General features: G+C 34.3%; 2 protein-coding genes across 2 annotated transcripts in view; one reads left to right on the forward strand and one right to left on the reverse strand.

Moving 5' to 3' along the window:
* The first annotated feature begins 426 nt into the window (after positions 1-426).
* LOC117330667 lies at positions 427-9,513 on the forward strand. The gene is made up of 6 exons (XM_033889105.1): positions 427-1,063; positions 2,080-2,480; positions 5,509-5,732; positions 6,290-6,577; positions 7,405-7,751; positions 7,928-9,513. Exons 1-5 carry the CDS (start codon positions 784-786, stop codon positions 7,739-7,741), a joined length of 1,530 nt encoding a protein of 509 aa, XP_033744996.1. The 5' UTR covers positions 427-783; the 3' UTR covers positions 7,742-7,751; positions 7,928-9,513.
* Positions 9,514-11,208: 1,695 nt separating this feature from the next.
* Positions 11,209-27,418, reverse strand: part of LOC117330668 (prestin-like) — an 80,957-nt gene continuing 64,747 nt past the window's right edge. The window contains 17 exon segments of the mRNA XM_033889106.1: positions 11,209-14,959; positions 15,289-15,341; positions 16,378-16,467; positions 17,493-17,620; positions 17,791-17,845; positions 18,104-18,235; positions 18,747-18,848; positions 18,850-18,930; positions 19,273-19,342; positions 19,950-20,056; positions 20,715-20,810; positions 21,279-21,356; positions 22,401-22,514; positions 23,672-23,819; positions 24,563-24,645; positions 25,280-25,441; positions 26,172-26,336. Coding sequence (XP_033744997.1) covers positions 15,321-15,341; positions 16,378-16,467; positions 17,493-17,620; positions 17,791-17,845; positions 18,104-18,235; positions 18,747-18,848; positions 18,850-18,930; positions 19,273-19,342; positions 19,950-20,056; positions 20,715-20,810; positions 21,279-21,356; positions 22,401-22,514; positions 23,672-23,819; positions 24,563-24,645; positions 25,280-25,441; positions 26,172-26,336 — 1,632 coding nt within the window. The 3' untranslated portion in view covers positions 11,209-14,959; positions 15,289-15,320.

The following is a 27,418-nucleotide window of genomic DNA, read 5'->3' on the forward strand; positions in this document are numbered from 1 at the left end:
TACTTCTAAAACCTTATAAAAAATCGGGGTTATCGGGTGTTTTTATGCATCGATAACCTCGATTTAATACTTAATTTATAGTGTTGTGGTTGTTTACTGATATCATATGTTACTCAGAAACCCGAAACCGAGCCCCTGTGCCTGTGCTTAGATACAAATCACTCTAAGGTGAAATTTTGTATGGTGTCAGGGCCAGAGGAAACTCGGGCTAGCCTTTAATTTGTATTTTGAGTATCTTTAAAAACATTATCAAAACTTTAATACATGTATTTGGGGAGTGTTAAGTGCATATTAAATTACAGGCATAAATAATGTCGAACAAAGCTTCATAGCCTACTGTATATCAAAGAAATTTCAAATTATAGCCGGAACTTGAAAGTTGCCATGGCCTTGTGTTTATAATATACCGGCCACTTCCTGTTTACATCGTGGTTGTGCAATAGATTGAGTGATGACGCTCACCGGCTTGTTTATTGCACAAAGCTGACGGGAAACCTGACATTGCATGAAATGTGCTTACTATTACATATAACGGAGCTTTCTACCTGCTGTCATTCATAAAATAACTTTACAGCCGACATGTAGACGACAGCACACGACCAAAGTCTAAGCTTACCGGTAGTAGGCCTACAAATCAGTTTAATGATATTACTCTTTTAAGAACTGTTTTACTGTTTTTGACAGAATGACAATATTTCTACGCATGTGAGAAACAAAATTCAGCTTAATGAAAACCAAAAATTAATAGAAAATCTTAGCAGATACTATTTAAACTTTCCGAAAATGCCGGGACGAGGAATGAGAGGAAGAAGGGGACGAGGTCGTGGAAGAGGGCGTTATGGTCGGGGCAGAGACCTCCAACCTGCTGACCAGTCGTCTCGCTCTGGGGAAGAAGTTGAGATTGCCTTAGCACCTGAAGATTTGGACGTAAACAAGAACGCGAGTAGCTATTTTATGGGAAATGTGACATTTGACCAGCATTTTAAAGGTCAGGAAGCAAACAGAGACCGATATGCAGCGGCTATGGATGTGATGGTGAAAAATGGAGTGGAGATACCAATGAGTAAGTATTTTATTATAACATGATTGTGGGATAGGCCTATATAAACTTCAGATTTTTTTAATGGTGTACCTTGTTTAAACTTGTCTAAAGTGAACTTCTTTTTAAGCTTGTCAAAGCAAAACCCTAAAAACCTTTCTAAAACAAAAAAACTTATAAACCTGTCTAAAGGGAACACCCGATCAACTTGTCTGAAGTAAAAACCTCGTAAACCTGTCTAAAGGGAACACCCTATCAACCTGTCTAAAGTAAACTTATAATCCTGTCTAAAGGGAACACCCAATCAACCTGTCTAAAGTAAATAACTTATAAACCTGTCTAAAGGGAACACCCAATCAACCTGTCTAAAGAAAAAAAATCATAAACCTGTCTAAAACAAACACCTCGATCCAGACCTGTCTAAACTGGAATCCCCTGCATAATGCAACATCTTGCCTGAAATACCAAGTCCATATCCTGTCAGACATATTTGTCATAAATGTTCAACTTTTAGACCTGTTTTAACCAGAGACTTGTATATCAGATACAGTGTATATATATCTGATATACAAGTCTCTGTTTTAACCGAATAGATTAAACCTGACTAAAGCAAACACTTTACAACCTGTCTAAATCAAATTCCTTTCAAACTTGCCTAAACCGAACATATCTCAAACCTGTCTAAACCAAATTAACACTTCACCAGGAAAAAGCTTTTTAATGTTCATCTTTTTAGACCATACAAAAGCAAATGTAATGTCAAAATAAATGTCTAAAGTTGGAACTCAAATTTCAGCAGATGTTAGTGTGGTTGTAATATCTCTAATGCCAAAAATATTACACAACCAAATAAAAACCTATGTAATCCAGTGTATAATGTTGATTTCCGAGTTGAAATATAATCCAGAAAATTGCACAAAATTGTGCATTCCTTAAACTTTTTCATATTGCATGACAATTGCCACCCAGACAAAATGAGAAATGTTTTATGATATTGATGTTGTCATACAACATATATTTATCATTTTAAACTATTCTAGATGCCCGTGCTAGATCCCTAGCAGCTGCTTGGGCAAGGAATGACAAAGATCTGTCTGAATCCTTGTTGCGTTTGAGGGGAACTTTCGGACTGGTTGAGGTGCTGAAAGCAGTTACCTTATTGGATGCAGGACGAAGTGCAAGGACAGTTGAGAGAAGAATAAAACAGCTTCAGATCCAGAAAACTCCAGTCAAATCAAAAACTCTAGGAAAGCTAAAATCCAACCTGGATAATTTGCTGGTCCTCAAAACCACAGCAGGATCAGCAACGGGTTCGGTCAGTAAATACGTAAAGAAATGGGTGCAAACATTAACAGCTGATGAACTGGAGTTCTATGCTCTACACTTTCCGACGGAACCATGGAAAAAACTAGCTGATATTTGCCATTTCAATTCAGAAAAGGTAATTTGTTCATCTGCAAAAAAAAACAAAAAAACAAAACAAAAAATGCATCCTCAAATAAGCCCCCTCCACTAGTTAATGAATAAAGCTTATTTGCATAAGAGGACTTTTGAACCACTTTTAGCTAACTGTTTCAAATATTCTGATTCTGCAAAAAGGAAGAAGCAGGCTTATTTGTGGACGGGTATTTTTTGATAAATGTGTATGGTGTAGTCACCTCTAAGTCATGTAATTTTTATAACTCCCAAGCCAGGTGTAGATGACATCAGGTACTCTATAATGATAATGGCCATTATTCAAGGATTACCTTATAACATTTTTTAATGTTATGGAGATACAGTAAAACACAAAAAATGGAAGGTAATCTAAATAAGCGATTTATTATGAGAGTATATTCCTATTTTGGTGTTATAGCTCCGTGACATAAAAATATATTAAAGTTTATCCTTATGATTTAATTTACTATACGCAATCCCTGTGGAACTCTTTTTCTTTTAGAAATTAATTAGTACCTTGCTGTATTAGCCAGTCACAAGCAAAGTTACAAATGGCAACGTCATTTTTAGCTCACCTGGCCCGAAGGGCCGGTGAGCTTATGGCATGGCGCAGCGTCCGTCGTCCGTCGTCCGTCCGTCGTCCGTCGTCCGTCCGTCAACTTTTCCTTTAAATCACTACTAGTCCTAAACTACTCAGTGGATTTTGACCAAATTTGGTCTGAAGCATCCTTGGGTGAAGGGGAACCAATTTTGTATAAACGGTGGGTCTGGCCCCCCAGGGGCCTTAGGGGCGGGGCTCAATAGGGGAAATATAGCAAATTCTTTAAAATCCTTCTTCTTCTGTAGAAATGAAGGGATTTGATTCATATTTGGTCTGAAGCATCCTTGGGTGAAGGGGAACCAATTTTGTATAAACGGTGGGTCTGGCCCCCCAGGGGGCCTTAGGGGCGGGGCCCAATAGGGGAAATATAGCAAATTCTTTAAAATCCTTCTTCTTCTGTAGAAATGAAGGGATTTGATTCATATTTGGTCTGAAGCATCCTTGGGTGAAGGGGAACCAATTTTGTATAAACGGTGGGTCTGGCCCCCCAGGGGCCTTAGGGGCGGGGCCCAATAGGGGAAATATAGCAAATTCTTCAAAATCCTTCTTCTTCTGTAGAAATGAAGGGATTTGATTCATATTTGGTCTGAAGCCTCCTTGGGTGAAGGGGAACCAATTTTGTATAAACGGTGGGTCTGGCCCCCCAGGGGCCTGGGGGGCGGGGCCCAATAGGGGAATATAGCATATTCTTTAAAATCCTTCTTCTTCTGTAGAAATGAAGGGATTTGATTCATATTTGGTCTGAAGCATCCTTGGGTGAAGGGGAACCAATTTTGTATAAACGGTGGGTCTGGCCCCCAGGGGTCTTAGGGGCGGGGTCCACTAGGGGAAATATAGCAAATTCTTTAAAATCCTTCTTCTTCTGTAGAAATGAAGGGATTTGATTCATATTTGGTCTGAAGCATCCTTGGGTGAAGGGGAACCAATTTTGTATAAACGGTGGGTCTGGCCCCCCAGGGGCCTTAGGGGCGGGGCCCAATAGGGGAAATATAGCAAATTCTTCAAATCCTTCTTCTTCTGTAGAAATGAAGGGATTTGATTCATATTTGGTCTGAAGCCTCCTTGGGTGAAGACGAACCAATTTTGTATAAACAGTGGTTCTGGCCCCCCAGGGGCCTTAGGGGCGGGGCCCGATAGGAAAAATATAGCAAATTCTTTAAAATCCTTCTTCTTCTGTAGAAATGAAGGGATTTGATTCATATTTGGTCTGAAGCCTCCTTGGGTGAAGGGGAACCAATTTTGTATAAATGGTTGGTCTGGCCCCCAGGGGCCTTAGGGTGGGGCCCCAATAGGGGAAATAGGGTTAATCCTTTAAATCGCTACTAGTCATAAGTTATAAATGAATTGAACCAAATTTGGTCAGTAACATTCTTGGGAGAAGGGGAACAGAGTTTGTATACATTTTTACTCTGAACCCCCAGGGGCCTGAGGGGCGGAGCCAAATAGGGGAAAATAGATATTAGTCTTTAAATCGCTACTAGTCATAACGTTTTTAATGGATTTTAACTAGATTTGGTCAGGAACATCCTTGGGGGAAGGGGAACCGAGTTTGTATAAATTTTTACTCTGAACCTCAGGGGCCTGAGGGGCGGGGCCAAATAGGGGAAATAGGGTTTAATCCTTTAAATCGCTACTAGTCATAAAGTTATGAATGAATTTGAACCAGATTTGGTCAGGAACATCATTGGGAGAAGGGGAACAGATTTTGCATAAATGGTGACTCTAACCCCCAAGGGGCCTGAGGGGCGGGGCCCAATAGGGGAAATTGAGGCAATTCCTTTAAATCGCTACTTGTCATAAAGTTATGAATGGATTTGAACCCAATTTGGTCAGAAACATCCTTTGGGGATGGGGAATAGATTTTGCATAAATGGTGACTCTGACCCCCAAGGGGCCAAAGGGGCGGGGCCTAATGGGGAAATTGAGGTAATTCCTTCAAATCGCTACTTGTCATTAAGTTATGAATGGATTTGAACCCAATTTAGTCAGAAGCATTCTTGGGGGAAGGGGAACAGATTTTGCATAAATTGTGACTTTGACCCCCAAGGGGCCAAAGGGGCGGGGCCCCATATGGGAAATAGAGGTAATTCCTTTAAATCACTACTAGTCATAAAGTTATAAATGCATGTTGTAAACTCAGAGAGTCTGGACTTCATTATTTCTTTAAAGCAGTTGGGATCCCCACGCTATAACCATAAATAGCATTGTTTGAGGTTAACAAACAAAAGGAATTGAACATGAACATTATTTTGACATTTGGTCAAATCCAACCAGGTGAGCGATACAGGCCCCATGGGCCTCTTGTTTACATTATGGGCTATTACATGAAATTTTTATGCAAATGGAAATGCTTATTACAAGCAATATATTCTTAAATGTTAAAATGGTTTTGTGTAAATTGAAAATCTATATTTTGTCTTCATATTTTCAGGATTTCCACATGCTGCCATGGTTTCTACCATTTTGTTTTGGAGCGTCAGCGCCTGATGGATCTCTTGCACTTCACTGCCGAAATGTGACAGCAGAAAATGTCAACGATCTCTTAAAGGAGTATGCTATTCCTTACAGCCACATCAAACCCCTCACTGACAAACTGACTGATGAGTCAAAAGGCTGTGTGGCTGACAAGGAGGTCAAACTGGACACTGCATTGTGGTATGTACATAACGGTACTATAAGTAATTGAGTAACTCATTTTTTGTACATAGTATGTGTAATACGAGTCACTGACTTACTTTTGTGAGTCACAGTGAAACTCATATATTGTACATGTATTTGTAATATGAGTCACTGAGTTTCTACTTTATGCAATACATAAATGTGAGTCACAGAGTAACTCATGTGTTGTATGTGGTGTAATATGAGTCACCAAGTTACTATACAATATATAAATGCGAGTCACAGAGTAACTTGTGTAATGTTAGATTAACTCCGAGTCATTGAGTAACCCATATACATTTATACTGTACATTGTATGTGTAATATGAGTCAGTGAGCTACTATACATATGTAAAATGTGAATCTCTGAGTCAACCATGAACATGTATTGTATGCCATCGTGAATACAACCCCACATTTAATATATTGTACACACAAGAGTCAATGATGTACAATTTATTATACGAGAAGGTTGAGTAATGTATGTAAGTTGGTTTACCAATTTATTGTATGAGTAGGTCAGTTGCTAAGTATTTGACGTATTCTTTTTTTAGGTACTATGAAGATCTACAGTGTAAGGAGGTTGACCAGGCTATTCAGGCCAGACTGGACGCGGGTCATCAGGTTACACTGGCCACTGGGAAACTAATGGAGCGATTGCTAGTCCTGCGGATGATTCGGGAGGGAATGAATCTCCAGTCATTGGACGACATATATTTTAAATGGGACTGGGAGAGATCACCTGATGGTCCAAATGTTTTTGAGAGGACGCCCGATTACAGCAAGGCTTCATTTTCCCAAAGCCTACAGCTACATGCAGAGAAGAGGCTTCAGCATATCAGGTAAGTGATCCTACATACCCTAGGATATCAGGTGTGTGACATACATTCCCTAGGATATCAGGTGTGTGACCTACATACCCTAGGATATCAGGTGAGTGACCTACATACCCTAGAATATCAGGTGTGTGACCTACATACACTAGGATATCAGGTGAGTGACCTACATACCCTAGGATATCAGGTGAGTGACCTACATACCCTAGGATATCAGGTGTGTGACCTACATACCCTAGGATATCAGGTGAGTGACCTACATACCCTAGGATATAAGGTGAGTGACCTACATTCCCTATGATATCAGGTGTGTGACCTACATACCCTAGGATATCAGGTGAGTGACCTACATACCCTAGGATATCAGGTGTGTGACCTACATACCCTAGGATATCAGGTGTGTGACCTACATTCCCTAGGATATCAGGTGAGTGACCTACATTCCCTAGGATATCAGGTGTGTGACCTTCATACCCTAGGATATCAGGTGTGTGACCTTCATACCCTAGGATATCAGGTGAGTGACCTACATACCCTAGGATATCAGGTGTATGACCTACATACCCTAGGATATCAGGTGAGTGACCTTCATACCCTAGGATATCAGCAGGGTAATTTTATAGAATAAAATGTGTAGTTCTATGTTTGAGTGCCAAACGCCATTGCAGATTCTACCAAGATGATCAAAACTTTGCTTGATAATAAGACCACCTTATGTCAAGCAATTTGTTTTTTTTAATTAAATTTCATGACTGGTTATGAAGTTGAAAGTTTCTGAATCTTTATAAAAATCATTCAGCATTAAGATGGTGTATTTCTTTTTAAACTTGCAGTCTGCCCTTGGAAGCACCTATAGTTGTCATGGGAGACGCCTCAGGGTCTATGGAAATTGCGATCAGAACAAGCTCTATCATAGCGGGCATATTAACAGCTGTCACATCGGCCAAGCTAGTCTTCTTTGATGACCTGAATCGTGAGGCACCATTCTTGCCAAAAACGGTTGAGGAAATTTTGAATCTTGCAATCTCAACCAAAACGGGTGGAGGAACAACTCCCGCGGCCAGTCTTTACCCCTTCTATAAGAACAAAGAGACCGTGAAAACCTTCATTGTGGTGACGGATGAGGAGGAAAATGGATCGGTGGAGGTTGAGGAAGAAGGGGAGAGTTGAAAAACTACCTGTAAGTGTTGTGTATTTGTACGGTAATGTATTGTATTTACACCAGTAAAATAGGAATATCATTACCATACTTATCCTGTAATAGTTTCTTGCCATTATCAAATAATTATATTTTTAACAATGATCAGTAAATTTTAGGCAATAAATTTAAACAATTTATATCCGTTTTTGTTACAGATTCAGTCAGTTATTTAAAAAGTACCATGAGGAAGTTTACCCTGCCAAACTGGTGTTTGTGTCATTTCTCAACCAGACACAGGATGGACAGATGGTTTCGGAGCTCCGAGAGGCAGGGTTTAAACCTCTTCAGTTTAAGTTTGACAAGGACAGGCCTGACTTGTCCAAACTTGACCGGATGTTTGGTCTCATGTCGACAGAGACAGCCACCTTTGATGAGGAAATGGACCTTGTAGAAAAGACAATTAAAACAGAAGGACTTCAGAAAGTGTTCGAGAAACTGCAGAATGTAGCTTAATGATATGTGAAGTTTTACTTCAAATCAAAATACTCTTCAAAATCATGAAACGATGAACAGTAGCCATTGGACTCTCATCGGGATTGATGCAATACATGTACATTAGTCTTTCTACATACAGAGAAAATATAGGTTTTGAAAACCAAGGGCCCATATTCAAGAAACCATTCTCATACTCAAGCTAGAAATCTGTGCTCAAAAGCTATCTAAAAGAAAACCTAAACATCGAAAATAATATCTCGCATGTAAGTATTTTTGGAATGACTTCAAATAATTGAAAAAATATTAGTGATATCATATATTGATTTAGATTGATTCATCACCCAAAAGTATTTGTGTCCGAACACAAAATGTGTATTTGAGCATGAGTACATTTCCGTGAATACAGGCCCTGTTCACCCTTCGGAAATGTTATGATTTGTGATATTTATTGATAATTACCAGGTATGTTTTATTATATATATATACATCTGTTAGATCATGCAAGTAATATACATAACATATATACATTTTTATCGTGCAACTGGCACCGCATTGTTGGAATACACCCACCATATATACCATATATTTTGCTGTATATGGCAGTAACGGAAAACAGCTGTATTTTAGAATCTTAGCATTTGCGCATATTCAACTGACCTGATTCCAAGTGAAAAAACGTTTAAAAGGCAAACATATTTGGGACATTGTTGATACCATTTCACTTTGAAATGCTTATTTTTGAGGACTGTTGCAGGATAAATAGAATACATGGTCAGTATCTTAAGATATAAGCTGTATTTTTGGCTCGGGACAGAAAGACAAAAGTAGCTCGCCACTTTTGTCTTTCTTTACCCTCGCCAAAATAGGCACAAAAAGACACCGACTATGTATTCTGTATGTACAATAATTTGTTTTATGAAAATTTACCTTTTGTATGGATTGAATCCTCATTGTCATTAACAGTGATATGATGTTTGATCAGTTGATAAACTAAACCAGCATAGCACATGTAGAACATTATTTTTAGTTTGATTTGCATGACGTGCCATTGGAGTTAATCTCCAATCTGTCTATAGCTGGTGTTGATATTTAGGGAAGCATACATGGGGAAGGGCTATATATTTTTTTGTTTCCATTTTCAAAATAACAACAAAAGATTAGTGTTACTTCGAAAAGCATCAGTTATTAAATATTAAAATGTCTTATTTATACAAAACAGTGCAAGATTGTTTTTAATATATTCAATATGTTGTGTAACATGGATTTTGTGTTTAAAATATAATTTAAATAAAACACATTTTCAGCATTTTAATATTTTATGTAGTGTGTAACATTAATTATTTTTTATTTATTTTAGCCCTTTTTTCTGTTTTTGTTGTTGTTAAGTAGTTGTTTGTCCGAGTGGTCAAACAGTCTAGATAGCTTATAATTATAAAGTGAAGTGTCCATTTTCATTGTTTGTTCCTATTCAGCAGTTTGAAGATTTCATATTTTTTCAAATTATCATATATCTTTCTGTCTGAATGGCCAGAACCTGTCAATATATGTCCATCTTTATACCTCTTCCTGTAGATGCCATCACACGAGTGCACATATTGTACAGTACATTCACACATGAGTGCACATGTGCATTTACACACAAGTATGGTTTTTTACTTCTCTAGTCTTTAATATCAATGCTAGTTAGTAGTATAAATTCACAAAATTCTACCAGTAAATCAATTGTTTCCCTTTTTCATGTTTTCTTGTAATGATATTGAATACATACAATGTACATTTGTTTATTTATGTTTTCATATAAATCTGTGATATACAAATTATATACGAAAATGTTTTCAGATTTACAAAATTTAAAATAAAATATATTGTTTTGGAAGGTTTGTTTGGTTTTTTTGAATTTTTTTGAATTTTTTGAATTTTAAACCATTGCAGACATCTTAAGTGGAGAATACAGGTCACCTTACTAGTTCTGTATAGTGTGAATTGAAATTCCCTTTAGCCTTTAGTGGTGGGATGTCTGTTCTGAGAGACAGGTCACTATATAGCACCCAGTGTGTGTGGGATATTTTTATATCACTTTCCTATTACACAATGTAAGTGATATGCTTCCTGAACTCATCAGTCTAAACTGCTGTATCATTATTTTGAGAATAGAGATTTAATTTATCAGCTGTTGTTATACTGTTGATCGATAGTCAAACGTGATAATTTCTAACTATTTATGGGCGGTCTTCTCCAGCTCTTTTCTGTTGTGTTTTCACAATGTAAATTTTTACCAAATTCCTGGATGTACATCAGAAAAGGAACCAATCACATAGACTTGGTACCTATTCCTGACTACAAAATCAGCCTGTTATTAGTGAAATCACTCGTAAAATATTTTTGCATATGTCACTATAGTGTGATATATCCTGGAGCGTTTTTACATATGTCACTATATAGTGTGATATATCCTGGAGCGTTTTATATTGGCCGTGCCAACCAGAAATCCATTGTTTCATTTCACAAATATGTCATTAAATCAAAATGATCTACAATGATGGGCAACAAATCCATCGTGACATCATAACATAGATAATGACATCACTTCATAAATTGTGAATGACGCAACAAAATGCCCGTCTCCATTTGATTTAGCCCTCCGCATTTTGACTTTAAAATATAAGTTTTCTGAGTGATGTGATAAAAAGTATTTCAAATCTGTTTTCATTTCATTTGAGATTTTATGAAATTCTTCTCATACCGGTAGTTTTAATTTTTGCTCAATAAGGCTTGCAAAATTGTAAAAATGATTTATATTTAAGACTTGCTTCATGAAATCTCATATGAAATGAAAACTCATTTAAGTTCCTACATGTATTAAATATAATACAAATGATTAATATATAAACAGTGAGGTTGTAAGCTGAATTCTACCAAAGGGTTGAATATTTTGGGGCAAAACCTTGGAATCATTGTATTTGTGATCCAGTCCTCCAATAAAAAGATAACATACTAAACATTTAATATAAAAAACCTCAAATTTAATATTTTCTTGCATTTTTGCATAAGTCACTCAACATTTGATGCACTATGTGTGTGTTGGTAAAACCTTATATACAGAATACGTATATGTTTGTACAGTTTATAAATACTATACCCACAAATAAACACTGTCCTTAAATAGTACTTATAACGTGAGTATACTGATTAAGTACAGCACTTCTTCACATTTACACACATATAAATTGTTCCAGGCGATTATTTAAACTGTACATGTACATTTTTAGGTAACTCTGATTTTCAGGTATTAAAACTCTGATTTTCAGCTAACTCTGATTTTCAGTTAACTCTGATTTTCATGTTACTCTGCAGATTTACATTCATGCAATGTGACACATTAAAATAAATAGTACATGTATTAGGACCTGATTGTATAAAATATATAATATGATTTAAACAAAGGGAGGTAACTCCTCGGAACTCTTGTTTTATAAAACCGATGAATTTAATTTCTTTATTGTATTATTTAAAGGAGAAGACCATTTATGTGTATTGGATATTATTGTTTTAATACTCATATATGGAGTGTGGTATAGGGAAATTATGCAAAATTAAGTCCCTATAATTTGTTTTGCTTTTACAAATTGAAAACTCAATAGAAATAAAGACACTATAGAACTGAGGTCATAACTTCAACAAGGCCTGGCTATTTTCTTAAGGAATTTCAAAACTCACAATTATTAACATTTTTTTCTCTTTTGTTTTTTTTAAAGAATCTTAGAATGTGTCAAATGATTTTAAAAAGATATCACTCTTTGAGTATAGAGTGCTATGCAATTTTTTGAATTATAAATCTAAAATTATTTTTCAACTTATAAGCAATATTAAAACAATGTAAATATATAACTGGCAATATTTTGTGATGAAGCATTCTAAGGATTGACACAAGTAGATATTAACATACCTGATTACACTCATGATTGAGTTACATGTAAATGAGGGAATGGAATGAAATGAATCTAATGTTACGGTATTTACATATGAATTTTTGTTAATGATCAATTAATTTATGAAAAAACAAACAGAAATTGCCAACAAGTTTTGAATCTTGTGACGCTGAAGTGTCTGAATGACAATGGTGTGTATCTGATGACGTGGTTCACTACCAAGTTACCACACAATAAGCTCATGCCTTGGCTTATTTCAGGATAATTACGGTAGACAAATTCATGGGATATGACCATAAAGAAAAATGAAACCTTATACAGACTAGAGATCAAAATATAACTGTTATATAGGTCTCTGTTTAGGCTATTTTAATTAAAATACAAGTGAAGGTAAAATAAACAGGATGATTGATAATGGAAGATTACAGGTACTGGTTACGTTCAGGTGATCAGTCCACATCAGAAATAATTGTAAAAATATTAAATATATCACATATTTTATAAAATATATGTAGAATCAAAATGATCTAGATATCTAACACCATTTTAAATATATATATTTTCATGATGTAGGTAATATATGTTTTTATTGTATGATGATTTTACAACATTATAATCATAGCTAAAATTTTTCTACTCGATTCCAACCCTTTTTACTATGACACATACCCAAAGTCAAGGTCATAAAAAATGCAAGTGATGAAACAATACCATTAAAAGTGACAACACAATGCATTTTCGTTACATTCTCGCATACACACATTTAAAAATTAACAAAGAAATTTTAGAATTTTAAACAAAAACTCAACCTTCATTAATTAACAACAAATGAAAACAATGTTAACTACTCTTCAGAAGTGTATTTTAAATCAATTATTTTAATTAGAAAATAAAATTGAAATCTTTTGAATTTTCTTGTCATTTGTTTCATGATAAGATCCTTCCTTTCTTACTCTGGCTATACTTTATGTTATGTATTACAAGAGAAGAAAATAAAAAGAATTAATTGAAATAATTGATTAAAGAATTAATTTAGTAATAGTTCATGAGTCTCATAAAAAACCTTTGATTTGTAAAAGTTTGAGGAAACTAGTCTCCCACATATTGCACTTTAAAACAGTATTTTACATTTTTTTTTTAGACTTTTACCCTTACAATATGCCATACATGTATACTCAAAATGTTACCCTTACAATATGCCATTTATATATACCTGGTACTCAAAATGTGTTACCCTTGCAATATGCCATATACTTACCATCAATATTTATTTATAGTTTTATTTGTACTTTTAATAATATACATTATTATTAAATTTTGGGACCTTCATGATATATTTTCCATTTCTAAGAATAGATTTAAATACCTAAAGATGTAATGAAAAGAATCTTATTAAGGGTGCATGCTACCTTGTTTTGATAAGCATACTATCCAAAAGAGCTCCAGTTAAACAAACATTTAAAACCAGAATTAATTGAATGACTCAATGAAATGTAGATTTCATATGAATGCTACAATAAAGTACTGTCTTCTATGTAACATCTTTCTAAATTGAGGGCCATTTATTTGTTGATATGTCTTATTTAAAAACATCTTTGATTGCCTAGCAAACTTAAACTTACAATGGTCTGTAAAACAATACAAAAACATTCACATGACTGACTGTCTAACACCCATTCTCATGACTGACTGAGTAAAAAGTCACAACACTGTGACTCCCTGCTGTCAAGTAGACAGATGCAGAATTGTTGTGTAATCTCTTGGAGTTAGCTTAGTGGATAATTTGAATAGAATAAAAAATACACATTTTGGTATTTCAGAAACAAAAGTATTGGAAGCCTGTCAACATATTGTTGCCTGCTTTTGACTGGTCGGGATTTTGGAGAACTAGTTTTAACAGACTGGAAAGCCTTCGACAAGGGAGAAAACTTTTACAAAAGAAGTTTCCTTGTTCCAAGTGATGAAATCAATACTATATTTATGTTGTTCAATATTCAAACTGTAACAAATGAAACTGTCCACAGCTAACATAAATTTAATATACAACAATTTTTGGACAACTGTGAATGTTTCTTTTCTCAAAAGCAAATACAGCATTTTATAGCAAGGAACAAAAATAACCATTGGGACAGGGGATGGCCGTCTCTAAAATTGTGTTCATTACTTCTTACAACCAAAGACAAATTCTTAGTTTGATTATTTTTTTTTTTTAAATCAAATCTAATATTGGTGATTAAAACAATGATTTTAACCTGTTATTATTAAAATTCTTTTACCCAATCAAACAAATTGTATTTCTTTTATTATCATTTTTAAGTACATTATAATCAAATTGTATTATCACAAATAAAAATGGCAAACAACTGGAACATAAAATATTGATAAACTCAATGTAAAATTTAAGTAACACACTACTATGTATACTGGCATATGGAAATGAGATACCTGTTTCAGCAATGAGTAAATTGCTTATCACAGTATCTGTAACTATCACAAATAACTAATTTGGCTGACCATGACTCAAATAATTATATCTAATCTATAACTGGGTAACAAAATACTTGTTCCTTAACCCATTTACGCACACATTCACACTTTGTGAATAACTTCAGTTTTATTGTCAGCCTCAAGGCCTGGTCAAGTTGCTATTACAACTAGTGCACCAGTTTGGTTGCTATGACGACCATGACTTCAAGTTTTGTTGTGACAGCAACCAATGCTAAATTAAGTATACTGTAGCTATGATATCCAGTGCTTCTGGTTCTGTTGCTATGACAACCTGTGCTTCAAATATCAGTTTCTGTGCAATTTGTTAAAAACATCCTGAAAAAAAAAGATTTTGACTAATCAGTGAATTATTGTGAATTGCTACCATTTATTACGAGAGTTTTAAAAATTCAAATTTGTTCAATATTTTATTTTACAACATTTTTAGATAACTTCATTATTTTAGCAATGATGGAAAATCACATATTTTTTAACCAAGCATAAAGATTAAGAGATATATTCTGGGAAAAATAACGTTCCAGTAGATGAACACCCATTTTTTGCTTTTCTTGATTTTCTGTCTATTATATACAAAGTATTTGAATTCATAGCTTCCAAACAAATAAAAAAACAACAACAAAATCCAAATTCAAATCAATACTTACCACTACACACACACTAATGCTCTTCCACTTCATCATAAATTGGTTTTGGAGTCCTGGTAAAGATCAGAAAGATTACATTGTAATTCATTTCTAAACTAAACATACAGAAAAGGAAAATTGTGATTTAGGGACAAAACTATCAACTTCAGTAAAAAAAACTGTATTTGGAAGTAATTCATGAATATACGCATAAAAAAACAAATTCTTGTAAAAAACATCTCTATTCCAGAAAAAAAAAATTCTTTCCTAACATTTAACAGAATTTCAGCCATCCATCCAAAGCAAAGTTTATTTATAAACAATGTTCACACATATCTTCTAGATTCGATATCAACAATCTATGGAAGTTAATTTGTAAACATAATAAATTATAAACTCCTTTTACTTTCATGTCTATTTTCTTTTAATATCACATCTTGAAACACTTTTTTTCTCCTATATAACCACATCTGTTAATGTCATGTCTGTTGATGTCACTTTTCTGTTAATTTCATACTTTCTTGAAAGACATTTTTTCTGTATGAAAAGAGTTATATAACACAACCAATATGATATTTAAGAGTGTGACATTTCGATGACTACACTGTCACCTTCATCAGACCAATGACAGTGTAGTCACCGAAACGTCACACTCTTAAATATCATATTGGTTGTGTTATTATATAACTCCTATTATATTACATTACCAACCTGAAGAAAATGTTTCAGAATACATGTATACTTTTTGTTTGTGTATACAATCTAAATAATTCAAGAACTTTTAATGTCAAATGTTGGTGTGATCTCATAATATCACTGTGGCTGCATGCAGTTACCACAAAACAATACAGAAACAAGAGGCCCAGAGGGTCTGTATCGCTCACCTGGTTGGACTTGACCAAACATTAAATATCTGTATTTGTTGATGTCAAAAAAGGCTATATATGGTTATGGAGTGGGATCTCAATGGTTTTAAAGACCCAGGGCCTATTTTTACATCATGATTGTGTTTATCTCTTTATGCCCAACAATACTATACACTGTATATGGTTATGGGGTGGGGATCTTAATGGTTTAAACAAGTGGTGAGAATTAACGGGAATTAAATACCTTCTTTGATACGGTCTCATCGTCCTCAGCGATCTCGCCTATACTAACTGATATGTCTCCTGCTATCAACTCATTGTTCGCCGAGCCGTTCTGTAAAATGAAAATGTGGAATTTATCTACATAGCCACTTAAATGCTCCAACACCTTCATTAAACCATGATGGACAGGAATTTATCTACATCGCCATGATGGCCTGGAACTTATCTACATAGCCACTTAAATGATCAAATACCTCCATTAAACCATGATGGACAGGAATCTAAGCACAACAAATGTTATGTCTTTTATCCCCCATGGGTAAACATAATGGCCATCAAGTCAATTTTCATGAAAATTTCATTGGTGTACCTGAACATATCACAAAATCATGAATATTATTATCAATTTCATGGCATGACCCCATGTATTCATGGGTTAACTGGATTAATGGTTATTTCATGGGTTTTTCATGGTCAGGTGGTAACCTATGAATAATTTTGTTTTTGTTTTTGTAAATATATTATAAATGACCTACATGCACATTGTAACATATCATGAAAAATATGCTTAATTTCGTATGAAATGAGAATTTGTTGAGTTTAATATGAAACTTGAACTGTCTTCAGTATTGCTGACTTATACACCACTCCCCTCCCTAATACACCCCAATTTCTTCTCCTTCTATTAATTGACAAATGCAAAAATATTACACTGGCAGATTCACTTGATAACAAGTCAATTATGTGATAATACATATACAGTTGACCCTCGTTATCTTAAAGTAAATTGGGCCATGAAAAAACTTCCAGATATCCCGAGCATTCAAGGTAACCGAGTATATTTTATAAAGTTTTACTGCTGGAACTAAATGTTTACTTTAAGTTAAGCAGGGTCTTTGAATTAAATTCTGCATTAGATTTCAAGATAACAGGGTTTGATAGTATTTCACAAATAGGATGGGCCGATATATTGTAGGATGGGCCGATATATTGTAGGATGGGCCGATATATTGTAGGATGGGCCGATATATTGTAGGATGGGCCGATATATTGTAGGATGGGCCAATATTGTTACCTTTATCAGATTATTTTGTTGGATATATCAATTAAATCATATATAGTCCTGCAGTACTGTACCTTTGGCTTACGACTCATCCATTTCTGGTGTCTAGCTTGTAACACTGCGTCGTGTATAGACACAAATAGATTTTCTGTAGCTAAGACATCAAAGAATCCTGTCTTATCAAACATTTCACGTACACCCGCTGAAAAACAAACAATAATCCTTGTTTCAAATACTCTATCTTAATTCTGAAGTAGTTTATATTGAATTTAATACCAAATGATCTTCTGAGATTATTTTTCATAACAACACTTTCAAAAATATTATGCATTTAATTTTAGATTTGTAAATAATGAAGTATTTCATACTTACATTTACAGCAAGTTAAATATATTTTAATATCTACAGCCTTGAATTCATTTATCACCTGAAAAATAGAAAAAATAACAAACTAAGGACTTTTAATACACTTATATAACTGAATAAAAAAAAATTAAACATCAATCTATTTAAATTTATTTAAAAGAAAATTATCAAATCCTTTGGTAAGTAAACTGTAAAAAAATGTTTATGAGGGTGTGAGGTTATTGGTGAACATGTTTATCATGGATAAAATCAGTTTTAACATCTGTAATATGAATCTTGAGTTTGTACACAACTTTTGATATTGTGTTGGCAGACTTACAGCTTTCAGGGTTTTAATTCCCATGGAGTCTATAAAGCTCCAGTTGGAACAGTCGATGATGACTGTGGAGAAGTCGACTCCGGGTATTGATGGGTCGTCTCTGTAGTTACTCGCTAATTCTTCAAGGTTTCCCTGGAAAAGAAGACATATATTTATATCAGTAATAAAATTCTGGGTAAGAATTGCTAGCTGCTTCCTATTGGCTCATCTAGATTTCTCTCTAGGCCATTTGGCCATGTTTTGGTTGTGTGAGTCACTGGTCCCGAGTTCAATCCCCAGTACCTAATGGAGACAATGGGTAGTAATGATCACTGTTAATGAAATCAAAACATTATTGGCAATGTGGTTTTTTTTATTTTATCGCCCCATGAACTGCCAAGGTCATTTTGAGTAATTAGTCCACTTAGAAATTATAAATAACTTATCTGGATGACCTTGAGATCATAAAAGCCTCACCTCTGTGACCTTGAGATAATAAATACTTACCTGGATGACCTTGTGATATCATAACAGCCTCACCTCTGTGAGCTTCAGGTAATAAATAACTTACCTGGATGACCTTGAGATAATTATAGCCTCACCTCAATGACCTTGAGATTATAAATAACTAACCTAAGTGACCTTGAATTTATAAATAACTTACCTCGGTGACCCTGAACTCTACATTTCTTTCCTTAAGTAGCTTGATTTTGGCAGCTTTAATATCCTTGTGTAGTTGTTTGGGATTCGTCGTAAACTTGTATAAACTGCCCGCGGAAGTGATCGACACTCACAAAGAATAACGCATTCTCAAAACGGAATATTTTTACATCAGGTATCTCCACAGCCTGCAAAAGAGTTCAAAATTTAACAAATTAGCAATTAATTGTCTTACCTTTAGTCAAAACAAAAAACAATACTTGTTTACCTCAAAGCTGACATAGTGTAATTTTTTTCACTCAAATTATCAAAAGATATCCTTAAGGAACCTAAGCTAAAATTAAGTTGAAATTTTATTTCTGTTTTATCCAGATACAGAAATAATAGTATGCATGAAAAACAAATACACCAAGTCTTGATGTTATTTTCTCACATATATAAAGGATTCTACTGAGTCTAGTTCCCAATATATAAAACATATCTGTCAAAAATCAGTGATCTGATGAAGATTAAAGGGCAAGAATTCTTACTTCTTTATATACAGACACATCCCTGTATATATCTGTCTCAGGCATCTGGCCCAGTAAACAGGAGTATGGCCTGCAAAATAATTAATACAAAGAATTAGCAATTACGATAAAATATACAAAACTTTAAGAAATTCTGTTAGTCAATTAAATTAGTTGAAATTACAAAATCTTCAAACATGAGATCTGAGAGGAATCTTTGGTATCCATAATCGAAACAATCTTTTCTCTGGATTTCTTTGTTCTGTTTTTATCAGATAAATTTAGAAGTGTCAAGTTGATCATACACAATGAGTTGGATCATATTTTATGTTTGAAATTACATATTTTTTATATAAAGCTGGTTTTATATGCAGTTAAAATTGAAGCATACACAAACTAGCAACAAGCATACCAGGTATTGCTAAAGCAATACATACCAGTACATTGTACATGTCCACTACTGGCTTCTGCTAAAAATAATAACAGTGACCTTGACCTTGACCCAAAAACCCTGAAAGTTAAACTTGTCTGAGATATTATGGTCCTTTATCATTGTGTGAAGTTTGATCAAAATCCCTCAAGGACACGACAGACGAACAGGAAAACTACAGTGCCTCAGTTTTACCAGTAGAGGACTAATGAAGGGATACATCTACAAACGTAATTCATTATGATCCTACTGATATTTAAATTGTTACCTTTGAACCCTGTATACAATGGTCAGTATTGCTACCCCTACACCGGTCATCAAACCAAGGTCGACGTCCAGCACCGCCGTGGCAAGGAAAGTTACGATCCAGATTATCTACATTGACAAAATAATAGATTTTACTGACATACATATATACAGAATTAATCAACTGAAGTATTGAACTGCTTTCGGACAACTATCATATATTTACATGTATATAATAAAATGTTCACCATTTCCCTCCAAAGTTTATACTTATTAAAAGCTTTACAAAATAAAATCTGCATTTCTATAAGGTGGCAATTTCCAAAAATGGTCCAGAGAAACCACAGGGGCTTGACACATTCCTATGACCCAGAATAAAAAAAAATAGCCCTAGGGCCTGACTCCTACATCACATTTTATTGTTGCAGTGTCTGACCCCTAAATAATTTATTATTAATTGAATAATATGTGATCTACATGACAGACCCTGGGGTTATTTTTTTCATTTTAGGTCCTAAGAACATGTCAACCCCCTGTTGTTAAAACACTAGACCACCTTCACATAAAACCCAGAAATACTTTTGTTAAAAAATATGTAACCCTGGTAAAGAGAGATCTTCTCTTAAGCTCGATTGGTTGAGCGTAAGGCTAGTAAGTCAGAGGTCCCGGGTTTGATCCCTAGCAGAGGCAGTGATTTAAATTAAATTAATCCTGCACTCTGTTACAAATATATCAATTAAAATATAAGTATCATAATCAATCATAACATTACTTATCATATACTTACAAAATCTATCTTTGACAATCTCCACAAATTTGGAAGTTCCAACAACTGTTTAAACATTCCCTTTAGGGCTATAATGATGATAGATGCTAGTACCGCCTGGAATACATGTAATGGTAATTATTTGTAAATAAAAGGTTAATTACAATGTAAATCATTTGTGATGGTTAATTAAAGCTTAGCTAGAGAAGAAATGTTAATTACAAATGTAAATTACTTGTTTATAAAAAAAAAAAAAAAAAATGTATTTACATGTTCACATTTATCATGATAATGATAATCACAGATAGATATTATTCAAGCTGTACAAATATTCAACTGTCAGCAAAAGTGTAAAAGCTAGAATTGGTCTATATACACAATTATAAATTTATCGCATCGACAAAAATCCTTATTTTCTCTCCAGTTAACAAGAAGCCCAACAAGATAAATAAACAAAACCTTCACATGAGGTAAAATATAAAGAAATTACTCTTATAAATCCAATAATATTATACTAATATACATATGTACAAATTTTGATTTTCCTTTTCAACAAAGATATGAAGTGAGAAAGAGTTATCTTACCTTAGGGAGAGTACTGAAGTAGGGTCCTAAGAGGAGCAGTACAAACAGGAGGAGAATACAGGAAAATATACCAGCAATCTGAAATATACATCCTCATTAGGCTGGCATTCCTTATAAGGTTTATATCTAAATAGCTATATTGTATCAGGACCTACAGAGGAAATTATTATCAATTTTATGTATTTACTGACCTATTGAAATAAATGCATGTCGTAAATCACATAAAAGAAAATGTATCGCAGAGCAAAACAATCATTACCTACCGCCCCACCCATTTCTCTCCTCTTACCCCAGTTAACTCCCCTGACCAATCTCTGACCCCCGCCCTCCCCTCCTCCCTCTCCCTACCAATTAATACAGGTATATTTTTGTACTCTCCATCCTCTCCCTCTCCTCACCAATTATACTGATATATTTTTGTCTAACCTGAGTTTTTCTCCTCCTAAACACTCTCTGTCCCTCGATCTCCCCACTAACTAATACAGGTATGTGTTTGACTAACCAGAGTTATCTCCCCTTCCCACTCTCTGTGCCTCATCTTTGTCTAACCTGAGTTATCTCCCCTACCCACTCTTCGCTCCTTCCCAATGAATGTCCCTACAAGCTTACAAATGCATGGTTACCCTACCAGAGTTAACTCCCCTCCCACCTCTCTCTACCAGCTATTATAGATATTATATTTAACTTACCTGAGTTATCTCCCCTCCCACCTCTCTCTACCAGCTATTATATATATTATATTTAACTTATCAGAGTTATCTCCCCTCCCACATCTCTCTACCAGCTATTACAGATATTATATTTAACTTACCTGAGTTATCTCCCACCTCCCACCTCTCTCTACCAGCTATTATATATATTATATTTAACTTACCTGAGTTATCTCCCACCTCCCACCTCTCTCTACCAGCTATTATATATATTATATTTAACTTATCAGAGTTATCTCCCCTCCCACCTCTCTCTACCAGCTATTACAGATATTATATTTAACTTATCAGAGTTATCTCCCACCTCCCACATCTCTCTACCAGCTATTATAGATATTATATTTAACTTATCAGAGTTATCTCCCCTCCCACCTCTCTCTACCAGCTATTACAGATATTATATTTAACTTACCTGAGTTCTTCCCCCTACATGTTCCTGCACCAAACTTCGTGACAACGATGCAGAACTTGTGTAAGCGGAGAAGAAAGAACTGACGATGTTACAGGCGGCATATGCTAGCAGCTCCTGGGGACAACAAACAATACATATCCATGATAATACATTGTTATTTATAGCTAATTCTCTTTAATTACTAATCTGATACTCCATCCATTTCACTCACCATACTCTTCCAGTAGAAGATTTAACTGTACAATCTAGCTGATTGATGCAGTGAATAATGTAGTTCTGTACTTTCAGATGACTTTTTTTTTATATTTTTAAAATCAAAATCATGTAATGTAAAGTTACAAGTTGGGAAGTCATGAAGAACAACATCATTATAATTACCGTATGTGACCTAATAAGGGCGCCTGCCCTAATAAGGGCGCTCCTACCTTTTTTCAAGGAAATAAATCTGTGACTGAGTGTCAAAATGGTGTTCAAAAGTAATAATTCATGTGAAATGTTTTGCTACTTTATGTGTTCTATTTTTATTTTCGCCACATTTTGTCTATTCCTTCAGATGACATGTCAGTGCAAAGAACACCCGAAACTAAACACACATACAAATAATAACTTACCATCTTTATTTGAAGATAAAGTAAATGATTTCATTCTTGTTGATAAATAACTTTTGTTCAGAACAGAAAGCTAGTAAAAGACATTGTAAATCAATTATTAGGTCGAAGAAAACGATGTCTGATATGATCTGGGAAATTACCTGTGTCTATAAATAGAACACAAAAGAGTTCCACTTGAACATAAATGGTGGAACACACGTTCTCTGGTCTAAAGATCAGCTGGCATGGTTTACAAGTTTACAGGAATATTCAAGTGATGTTTAAGCTTAATATATGATAATGAATAGATATCTTCATCTGGAATATTTTCATGACTGAATATTTTACCGTTTCCTCAGCCTGGGGTATTCTGCTAGAAGGTATAGTCTGTTTCATAAAACTTCAGAATAACTTATCTTAATAAGGGTACCCCAACTGTCAATTACCTGTGCCCTGCGCCCTTATTAGGTCAAATAAGGTATATACATGTATATTATATACATATGATTATTTTCAAGGACATTTTTGGGGCGTTATTTTTTAGCTTTTGTTTTGCTTTTGTAGGATAACCAAAAAAAAAAAAATCACCATATTTCCATATTATCACTAAGCTGTTTTTTTTTTAATCATCTTATTGGAATTTAGTTAGGCCAAGTTAAGGGTTATCACTTCCATAATTACCTGATTTGCATCAATCTCATATTCATAATTTTTTGACAAAATTTTCCCCATTGAGACTGAAACAGCAAACACCACAATTGCCAAGGCAAAGGTATCACCGATCACATCAGGTGCCAACGTCAAATCTGGAGTTTTTGGAGCTGGAAGTCTACAATATAACATAATATAGCCAGTAAATTTAATCACAATCTCCGAATCACATCAGACAATGTAACTCTGTTTCTACCACAATACCCTGTGTTATTCAACTCTCAGACCATCAGTTAATCATTACAGCTGTTGATTAACAATCTGTTTATACCACATGTGGTATAAACTCTACGCATTTCGATTGGCTAACACGGTGAACTTTGACCCAAGCTGCAATTGTTATTGACGTCATCAATAATCTAATGATGTCACATCACCGGGTCCCGGACGTCACCGGTACACTTTATTTGCATACGCGAAATTATACTTGGCCACGTTTCCCTTTAATTGATTCAAGCCGATATTATTGTGGTAGAAACAGGTCACACGACTCGAAATTGTTGGATATGGAATTTATTTCACACTCGTAAGTTATTTTTTAAAAGTTGCAAAAAACACTCGCTTTCGAGTGTTTTTTGCAACTTTTAAAAAATAACTTACGAGTGTGAAATAAATTCCATATCCAACAACCACTCGTTGTGTAACCTCTGTTTATCCTCTAAAACAACCACACTCATTGTTAATTAATGTAAAGATGCCACTACAGTTTCACAAATCAATGTAATTTTAGACTCTAAACTTTCTCTCAACAATCTTTAATTTTCCTTTATCTATAAGAAAAGTCCCAGTAACTCCAAGTGCTCACTTTTACAACTTGGGTTAAATGGAACAAACATGTTCACAGAAAAAAATAAATCTTACCCTGTAGGAATGTCACCGACGATATCGACTTCATGATCTTCGTTAAGTTTCACTAATAATGATATGACGGTTCCTAAGATTACCTGTGGGACAAATAAACGTTTCAATGGTAAATACTGTCATGTGATGTATATGTATATTACAATATATCTTTCCTCTGATTTGTCTGTAAAAAATAACAGCTACCAAATTTTAAGACCATTTTTATAACTTATCTTCATTCCTTGTGTATATCTGAATCAGCAGGAGAAATGATGGCAATAAAATAAGATTATATATAAAAAGGTTCACAGAAAATAGGTAATACAACACTTATCTCTGTTTATATCCTGACTTTGTTACAAACAAAAATTTACATAAACTGTATTTGAAATTAAATTCATTTTCTGTGAGAAAATTTCACAATAAATATCTTCTTATTATGACGTCATTCAATGACGTTTTTAAAACATGATAAAGAAATATATAGCGGTACGGTAGATATCCTGTCATAAGCCCAGGGTTCTAATATAATCATAATCTTTATTTTTAATATGATGAAAACATGTACAGAAATTATTTTGTCATGGGTCTAATATAAGCTTAACTTGAAGTAGGCAATGGGTTTATTACAGGGCGATGGAATAATGTTTGTCAGCGTTTGAACTAACTGCAATAAACAAGGTTGGGCTTTTTACCAGGCGATGGTTGACTGTCATATAAATACGGTATACATACCACGATAAGTTCGATGGGAACTGGCATCTTTAGTTTCGGTTTAATTTTGGGGTTATTGTTGATGAACTCTTTAACACAGTAGAGTATTACGAGACACACTAGTGAGGTTCCTATGGTTACTGGGTTTGTCATCGGAATGTTCTTGAAGAAATCTATGTAGGTCTGGAATATATACAAAAAAATATCTTTAATTGTAAATGAATTATAAAGTATCAGCATATTAATTTGTTAACATGACAAATTGACATCAAAATGATGCACTATCACAAATTGATTGTCACATTAAAAGCTGAACAAAATTTGTTGAATTTTGTGAACATTTTCATGAAATATTTTCAATATAATTATATATCAATTATGAATACATTTGTGAAGCATATATACTTTGGTTTGGTTTGGAGTATCCGGTGAAAAACCATCAGCCTACGGTCAGTACCTGGCAACTGCCCCACGTAGGTTTTGAACTCGCAACCCAGAGGTGGAGGGCTAGTGATAAAGTGTCGGGACACCTTAACCACTTGGCCACCGCGGCCCCTCAACATATATACTTTCGCTCCCACTTGGATGCAAATGGAGCTTCAAAAACCCTTAATTTCACCAAGGTCCAAAACATGTCCCAAAAATTTAAGAAGAAAAATCCAGTCTGACTATAATGTTCAGACAAAATATCAGAATTCTAACACTAGTGATATGTACATGATTATAACTCTTCCAAACTCAATTGATGCATATATAACCATAAATGAAGTTATAGAATTCTAGCTGTACTCATAAGTCTATGAAAGATTTTTTTAATGGAAAAGTTAAAGATGCAGAGTACTACAGTTGGCAAGGTGAGCAAAACGAACAAATTAAACTTCAACCAAGAAAAACTTCAAAGGCTGTTACTTACATATACAAGTTTAAAAGCTCCACTGTATCGGCCAGTTGTTATCCCAAATATATGTTTGATCTGACTTGTAAACACATGACAGGCCGCCCCGGTAGTGAAGCCGCTGACGAGTGGATCGGACAGGTAGGTGGTAACGAAGCCCAGGTGTGTCAGACCCATAATCAGCTGTCAACAAAACATAAACAAAATCAAAATATTTTTATAAAAAAAATTCAGTTTCTTTATAACAAATGATATTCTGTTTAGTCTCCTGATTTCAGTCAATTTCAAATTCCTATGTATGACTTTTGGCACGACCTTCATCAGTTAGCTATAGGGATCTTCAATCACTTTTAACATCCTGTTATAAGCCCATGACATAATGAATCAAACTAAAAGGTGCCTTTAAGCAGCCTAAAATTTTATTCTTTTGATCTTCCTCAATGAGATCATAGGTGTGAAATTTTCCATAACAGTTTTAAGAATAATCAGCTTGTATCATCCATCTACCAGGTGGTGCAAATAAGGCCTTTAATCTTATTTTCACATATTCAAAGGACAAAACAGAAATTAAAATTTCATTTTCAGATTTCTAAAATTAGGGTGAGCTTTTGAATAATCATATTAAAACTGATATACAGTTAATTGGATCTAAAACACTCTGTTCCATGAGAATATGAATTCATTGATACGTTGTTTAAATATGTACCTGTAAAGTTTCATGGATATATAATTAATTTTTCTTTGTTTTCATGGTAAATAATCGAATGTGATTGGTCGAAAAATTCTTTTCATTCTTCTATGAAAGAAATTCCGAGAATGGCGCGAAAAATGTGACGTCACAAAACAACAATTGACGTTGCGTATTGATTTGAGAAAAATAATCCCATTTAAAACCAGTAAAATTGTACATAAAACATGTTTTAAATTAGAAAATCATTTTCAAAAATTAATTATAAGCGTTGATGTCAATTTTTTTTTAGTTTCATCGGGGTATGAAACAAATTTTGTTTGCAAACTTCTGTAAGAATCCGCTATGCGCAATACCTGTATATTATATCATTACTTTCCTCATTTTGTGATAGGGTAGAGAAAATTGTGGAGCAACACCTACAATTTTAAGACTGAGAAAGTTATGTCCCTTGTGCAAATTTTTTTTTTTTTAAACATGGAGGCCTCAACAGAATGTGGCATTCTTTGTCTGTTTACTTTATCTTGACTTGTTCAAACATCAATTACAACATAACATTGTGTTGGATCTTGAGATT

This window comes from Pecten maximus, chromosome 7 (genome assembly GCF_902652985.1).
Source record: "Pecten maximus chromosome 7, xPecMax1.1, whole genome shotgun sequence".
NCBI classification, from domain to species: domain Eukaryota; kingdom Metazoa; phylum Mollusca; class Bivalvia; order Pectinida; family Pectinidae; genus Pecten; species Pecten maximus.

Excerpts from the sequence above, each read along its gene's own strand:
- LOC117330667 (XM_033889105.1), top strand. The coding sequence starts at position 784 with ATGCCGGGACGAGGAATGAGAGGAAGAAGGGGACGAGGTCGTGGAAGA. Across the intron at positions 2,481-5,508 it reads GCCATTTCAATTCAGAAAAG|GATTTCCACATGCTGCCATG; the intron begins GTAATTTGTTCA and ends TCATATTTTCAG. Across the intron at positions 6,578-7,404 it reads AAGAGGCTTCAGCATATCAG|TCTGCCCTTGGAAGCACCTA; the intron begins GTAAGTGATCCT and ends TTAAACTTGCAG.